This window comes from Myotis davidii, unplaced genomic scaffold (genome assembly GCF_000327345.1).
Source record: "Myotis davidii unplaced genomic scaffold, ASM32734v1 scaffold1285, whole genome shotgun sequence".
NCBI lineage: Eukaryota > Metazoa > Chordata > Mammalia > Chiroptera > Vespertilionidae > Myotis > Myotis davidii.
The window spans coordinates 31,581-38,782 of NW_006296049.1; the positions used below are offsets into that span (position 1 = coordinate 31,581).

Consider the following 7,202-nt stretch of genomic DNA (forward strand, 5'->3'; position numbering starts at 1 on the left):
TATATATATAATATATATATATATCTGTATATAAATAAGGTACTTTCTGTCACCATGATGTCACACCATACAGAACTGCATGCAGCAGTACAGATAGGCAGAGATGCCAGGAGCACCTCATCGCAAGGCGCATTGAGCTCACGTCAAAGCTGTGCGGCTGTCCAGAGTCTATCTTTCCATCAGTCCTCCTCTCCTCTCTTCTCTTCGTGTCTGCTCAATTTTTATGAAAACAATGACTCTGAAGGATTTGCACCTGTGCTAGCGCTTGGGAAAGGTCCATGCAGGAATGGGCACAGTCACATGATGAGTGAGATGGCATCGTCCCCCCAAAATAAACTCAAACAAAACAAAAATTTAAAAAACAGAACAGGACTAGAAAACTCAATTTTTTTGACATATCTAAAAAAGGGGACAAGAACAGTAGTCATTTGTTCTCCCCATGGGGTCAGGAATGAAGAGGGAGGAGGGAAGAGGGGCTTGACTTCTTCTGTTCACAAGAGAAAGGGTGGAGGGGCTTCTTCAGAGTTTTTCAGGGGATGGGACCCAAATGTAGTGCCCAGACTGGTCCTCAATGATTTGCTTGATTTTGTTATAAATCTCTTCCAGTGAGTCACCCTGTACAATGGCTAAAGTGAAGAGAAAACAGAATTATTACTGTTGTCCACAGCACCCCCAAACCCCACCAATCTGGCCTGTCCCAACAGGCCTACAGCTCAACCTGGCATGCAGCGACCACATGGCCGTGGGATTGGTGTCACTATATCGCTATCTGTGAGCCTAGTGCAGCAAGGGAAACTGGCAGGTGCTCCAAGCCCAGGGCTTGAAGTAAATTTGCTGAGACGTGAGACTAAGTAGCAATGAATAGGAAAATGTGTTGCTCACAAACTTTCATTGCATGCCCATTAGATGCCAGGCGTTGCAGCTCATGCCGCCCTTGGCCACGTGAGGCCAGCAGTTGGCAGTTCTCAAGCAGTCATAAGCAGAAGACTGGGGAAATCCCAGTTATCCAGAGAAAGAGCTGGAACCCACAATTTCTGGCAAGAGAAAGTGCTCCTGGAGCTGTCACATCTGCTCTTTCAGAGGTCAGCACGGCACACAGAACAGATGCTCACAGTAAAGGGAGCTCTGAAACCCAAGAGATGACAGGACAGTTACAGATCCTGTCCTGGTTCATCTAGTAGTGTCCCTGCTAGAGCTTACTCTGCACAAACCTGCACATACATGTCACTGCATGTGAAAAGGTAAGCAACATGCTACAGACACTCTGCCAACCTCTGAGAAACTGACCTGTATGGTCACATGCACACACACACTGACAGACAACTTGAACACCACACCAAGGAATCTTCAGCAACAACAATTTCTTCAGCACCTAAAACATGCAAGGCCAAGTCCTGGAAGTGGGGGGAGGGCAGCATAGTACTGTAAGGAGCATCCACTCTAGTTGGCACACGAAGACAAAAAGAACAAAATGATCTAAGGCAGCCTTGGTGATGGTGGTGGAAACTATAAACTGGCTAACTGTTCTGGTGGGCTGCAGGGCACTTTAGTACTTTGGAAAGGTACAAGCTCAAAAGCCCCCCAGAAACTCTGTGTGAGGTGACTAAGCCTCATGGAGACTCTTCTAGAACAGATATTGGCTGGTCCCACATGAGCTGGATTGGTCCTTACCTGTGAAGTACTCTCCAAACTCCTGATCCAGCTTCATGGCTTTGTCATAGATCTTATTTGCTTGTTCGTACGTCTGCCGTCGGTTCATTTCCCTGTCAACGACAGAAGAAATCTAGTGCCGAACTAAATTCCATGTTCTGATTAACACAAAGGATTATTCCAGGCTCCTTGAACACCTGCTCAGCTGCCCTCTAAGAGCAGCACGGCCCATGGCTCTACATCTTCCTCAAACCTTCCAGGTCTAAAAGTGCACCTGGGAACACACACGTGGGCACTCACACCAGGAGCCCTTGGGGACCAGAGCTGCGGTGCAGGTCTCCCTTTGTACTTCCACTGGGGCACCCACCGGCCCAACCAATCACTTCATTTTCTGTTTCCTTCGCAGGGTTCTCTCCCAGCCAGGAGTGAGTCTCACAAATACTTACATAAGTGCTTCAATGGACTTGGGCTTGATGAAAATGGCAATGGGGTAAAGTTGTGCTTGCTGCAGCCTCTTGATAGCATTGCCAGAAACATCTAAGATGCAGTGCTTGCCCTGGAAAAGTAACGACTTGCATCAGTGCTCCTGGTCCCTGTCTCAGCCCAACCCCAAGTACTTACCCAGTTAGCAACCCCAACATCCCCCAGCTGGGGGGAGACAGGAGATTCTAGCCTAGAAGATTCTACCCCAGAGGTACCCAGGCGCCATATTTTCTACTACCCAGAAAAGGCCAGGTCTACAGAGGGGGCCCTATTCAGGTTGGTGACACTATGGAGTGAGTTGCATGGAGGCAGACAGACCCCACCATCCAGGGGATGGGAATGTACATGGTGGGTACGGCTTTGGCTACAGTGCCACATGGTGGGCCCTGTGCCAGGGGGAGGAAGATCCAGTGGACCTGTGGCAGGAAGCCTTTTGTGCGCCCTCTGTGCAGTACGTCTCTAGCAGGGCCATCTCCTGCCCTTACCCTCTCTGCAACTGCCCGCACGGACTGGATACTGGTCCCGTAGAGATTATCATTGAATTGGCCTGCCTCGATGAACTTGTTGTCCTGAATGTCCTTCTCCATTTGTTCTCGAGATACCACAAAGTGGTAATCCTGCCCATCCACCTCATTCTCACGCCGAGGCCGCGTAGTATCTGAAGGAAGAAAGAAAATGCTGGGAAGCCCAAGGAGAATGACATGCTCCTCTCTCACCTGAGTGCTGAGGCCACTCCAGTGGCAAGATGAGTGGGGAAAGCAGGTGGGAAGAAGTTTGTCTTGCCTACATCTCCTCTAACCTCAACTCTCATACACAAGGGGCTATTTCTTTCAGGTTCAACTGAACCAGAAAGGTGGGGTTTTTCAGATGAAGGCTCGACAGGGATGCCAGAGGTGGTACAGGAGCCAGTGAACATGACAAGCTATCCAGTGGGCCATGCTGTCCTACTTGGGCTGGGCCCAGAGCTTGTCCAATGATTCCTAACCATTGGCACTCAACCATTTCCCAAAGGAGCAAGCAGGCTGCTCTGACGTCTTAGTCCTCCCAACCCCATCAGCTTTGGGGGAATCTAGTGCTGCCTAATCTCTGCTAGGGTATTCAATGCACCCTTTCCATAATACATCAGAGCAACAAATCACTGGGCACCAACACCAATACCCACGGTCTTCCTGGGCTCTTACGTGGCACACAGGATCCAAACTTATGTGGGAACTCTGAGATCAGGTCATCGTTGACTCTGTCCTTCATTGGGCCCAGGATGATCACGGGCCTTGCATAGTGAACTGGAGAGAGAGCGCATGAAGATAGTGAGCGAGGCCCCGACTGGACAGCCTGTTCTACCTGCAAGTCTGCCCAGAACACTGAGGCCTGGAGCCACCACTCAGGCAGGGCAGTGTCCACAGCCATTCACTGGATTTTAACTATAAAGACATCAAAGAGCCTTTACTTTGAGAATATCTAAGTCCGAGGCACCTCCCCTGCCATCAGATTCAGGAGAAATCTCTGCATGGGCACCAGCAGCTGAGCAGGGCTCTTTTAGAGCAGCCACCGAAGGGACATGACCAGGACCTCCATTTTAGCAGCGGCCACAGCCACTGAAATCTCCCTCTGCCATTCTTGTAAATCCGCCCTCCCCTTTGGAAGGCACCCTGGCAGCGAGCACAGGTGAGGTGGGGGTGGGGGTGGGGGTGTGCACACTGGAAGGCCACCCTTTCTCTAACAAAGGAAGAAGGGGAAGAGGACGAGACCCCAGGGGCTACATGTGCCCTCCAGCTCCCCTACACTCTTCCCTGTCACCATTGTGTTGGGCCCCATATCTGCCAAGACTGGTTGGAAGGCAAGATTCTCAGAAAATAGCTTACTTTCTTGCCGAGTCACTGGCTCATATGACAAAATAGTATCCTCTTGTCCTTCTGCAACAAAAAGGGAGACATGTTAACACTCCCTAATCTGCTTCCCCACATCCTTATCTTCCTACAAACACTTACATCACTCCTACATGTGTCAAAACAACCTGGTCAAGTTGTGCCTGCTCATACCTGACCCATGGGTCTGTCTGTTTCCTGTCGGCAAAAAAAGCACAGGAAGCCCTCACCACCCGGGCAGGAGCCGGAGTCTTCTTGTTCAGCAAAATATAGCTAAGCAGAGGCGTGACCCAGAAATCATGAAGCCTGCACCAGAAACCACCCCAACTTTTCAGGAACTGTTCTTAAGGACAGTCACCTGTGCTCAGTTGCCCTCTTGCTCTGGTAAGAATTACAGGGAAGCTTCAACTGGTCAAGACACACTACTCCTGTCCCTGTCTCTGCAGGTCCCCAGAGCTGCAGCCTAACTTTGGCTTTTTAAGGGTCTATCTATTGTCCCATTCACTGGAAGAAGCATCCAGAAAAATGGCATAAGACTGGGGTAAGGTCCCCAGTGCCCTTTAAGACCATGCTGAGGCCTGCACTCTCCTCACTGTATCCTAGTAATGAGCTTTTCCCAAAACAGTTGCCAAGTCACTGGGTGCTGAGTGCCTGGAGGTGCCAAAGCAGCTGGCAGCAGTGCCAGGGAAGGCAGCAAAGCTTGCATCAAGCCCAGGATGCCTGTTCACAGGCTTCCTCTGAGCTGAAGACTCCTGGGCAGATTTTCCAAGGCCTCTAGCCACAACTGCCAAGAGGCCAGTACACCTAAAGTTCATGGAGTTTGGTCTGTGGCTTCTCTAGCTTAGTCACAGAATCTCTGAAGGCAAATGGGACAGGTACCTGATCATTTAACCCACTAAAAGGCAAGGACACCAAGCCTTAACCCAGGAGGGCCTGGTGACCTGGCAAGGCAATTCAGGACACTATCCCACAGGAGCCACCTTCTTTTTTTTTTTGGTCTTTGAGCAAATATATAAAATTGGCAGCATCTACAGCCCATAATGTCCGATGGCAGGGATTTCCTCACTGGCAGCTCACCCCTCCCAGGGCCCCAGGGATGCTTTAAGTGAGGTCCCTGGCAGGACAGCAGGCTTCTAACCTCCTTTAATCCATGGCTTGAAGCCCATCCCAGAAGAACAAAATGGCCACAGCATGTCCAGGATCTGAAAGTGCACATGGTTGAAAGAAGCACTAGCCTCTCAACAGAAACGGCAGAATTGTGATGCTGGAATGAGGGTGGCTGGGACACATGGTGGAGCAACACATGGGGGAGAATGACACACACTTACTGGAGCTGCTTTCGCTGTCACTGGTGTTGGATGTCACTCCCTCTGCAAGCCAACAAGAAAGAGACTCTGATTCAGAACACAACCCTGACAGGTCACACGTGGCACAACACTCAAATGCTCCAGGAGCAAGACACTGAGCTGTCAGCCTAATCAGGCCACAGGAGACCTGCCACATCCAGGCTACCAACTGGGAGGCACACCTCCAACCCTGAGCCCAGCTACCTCATACTAGTCCACAGAGCCTCTTGGTCTGCCAAGTCCCTCCCTCTACACCACAAGCCCTCCATTCCTTGGCAGCTTCCTCTTCATCTGAGTCCAAAGACCTGAAATGGATGGCTTCCAACTCCTATGTCAAAATGTATCTCCCAAGGCGACCGTTAGGAAAGGAAAGGCAGTGACAGTAGCAAAGAAAAGTCCAGGGACCAGGCTGCTCTTGAATTTTCCTCCCAGATAGAGGCCCCAAAATACAGAACTGCGCGGTGCTCCTAAATGATAAGGCCAAGCACTGGGCAGGCTGCGCAGTCACCAGGTAACAATGCTTTGACCACTCGGGGGGACCAGCAGCTCTCCTGCCACCACTACCTAGAAGGGAGGGTGTGGCCTCAGTGGTGAGGGGTGCTCCTCCATCCACCCGACAGACGTGGCAAAATACAGACAACAAAGAACACCTGGAGGACAAGACAGCTCTCCTGTCTCAGAGCCTTGGGACCTGCCCACATCCGGGCGTGGGTGAAGAGGCACACACACAGGAGGCACAAGGCAGTCTGGCCCAAACAAAGCCCACCCACCACTCCCCAGACAACAGGCAAATGAAGATGAAACATGGACACAACAAACTATGGAGAGAGACTTTGCTCATTTCAGCCAAGATGACACTTTTCCAGACCGTGATATGCTGTGGCCCCCAGGAAGGACTGGTTGACTCAGCAGCCACAGCTAGTTCCTGAGCAATCCTGAGGAAGCTCCTCCACCTTCTCGCCTTTAGGGCTTACTGAGGGAGAGGGTATGTTCACGGAAGCTGCCTGGCATGGCTACATGTATGTGCTCCTCTGTGCACAGTGGGGACACTATGGCCCTGCCATCTGTATCCCTTCATTTTCTACTCTAGAATTATTTTCAGAGAGGAGAGGCCAGTCAGGATTCTCACAAGTTAAAGCACTAGATATAGATGGTCCGCAAATGCTGCTGCAACCCCCTCCAGCTCAGCCCCTTAAAAATGCTCTGTAGAAAGCCAGCCTGCATCTGTTTGCTGAGTTCCTGGACCGGCTGGGAGATCCCAGATGCACACTGGGTAAAGGGCTTCACAGTGCTCCTGTCCCTAGTTAAATAGAGTGAATCAGTTCATTCTGAAGCCCAATACTTTAGTGCTGGGTCACTGGAAGAAGACTCCAACCAGCAGGCATCCCTCACCTCAACAATAGGCTATAGATGAGCTGAGTAATCACCCTGGAGAAGTACTTTTGCCCACCTCACTTATAAGGTGGGGTGACAAGGGTTGGGCTCCCCACCACTTCAAGGTATAAAAGAAAAACACAGACATGAATGACAGGCTTTTATTACGGTACCAGGGACCCAGAGTAGAAGTATGACATTCACAGCCACTTCTACTTCCTCCTATTGTGGCATTAGAGTTCTCACAAATACTGCCCTCCCTTCACCCTTCACCCTCACCCACACCCACGTCCCCTACACCCCCAACCCCAGCATCACCATTCATGCCCAGAATAGGGTGTGTACATTTGACTTACTCAGGTTCTTTGCTCCATAATAATCGTCACTTAACCCAGGGAAGTCCTGATTTCACAGACAGCAAGGAAAAAGAGAGCGGTAAGAGGGAGAGAGGGAGGGAGGGAGGGAGGAAGGGAGGGAGGAAAGG

The 7,202-nt window shown here is 50.7% G+C and overlaps 1 protein-coding gene across 6 annotated transcripts in view; it reads right to left on the minus strand.

Moving 5' to 3' along the window:
- Positions 1 to 356: 356 nt before the first annotated feature.
- The window catches only part of DLG3 (discs large homolog 3), a 49,866-nt gene continuing 43,020 nt past the window's right edge, over positions 357 to 7,202 (minus strand). For 3 of the 6 annotated variants that reach the window (XM_006770940.2, XM_015568629.1, XM_006770943.2), the window contains 7 exons: positions 5,327 to 5,368; positions 3,996 to 4,046; positions 3,315 to 3,416; positions 2,619 to 2,791; positions 2,097 to 2,206; positions 1,672 to 1,763; positions 357 to 626 (listed from right to left, as the gene is read on the minus strand). In XM_006770940.2, coding sequence (XP_006771003.1) covers positions 520 to 626; positions 1,672 to 1,763; positions 2,097 to 2,206; positions 2,619 to 2,791; positions 3,315 to 3,416; positions 3,996 to 4,046; positions 5,327 to 5,368 — 677 coding nt within the window. In that variant the 3' untranslated portion in view covers positions 357 to 519. Of the gene's footprint in view, positions 627 to 1,671; positions 1,764 to 2,096; positions 2,207 to 2,618; positions 2,792 to 3,314; positions 3,417 to 3,995; positions 4,047 to 5,326; positions 5,369 to 7,074; positions 7,121 to 7,202 lie in introns of all 6 variants that reach the window. The other 3 variants (XM_006770941.2, XM_006770942.2, XM_015568628.1) reach the window with 3 other exon arrangements.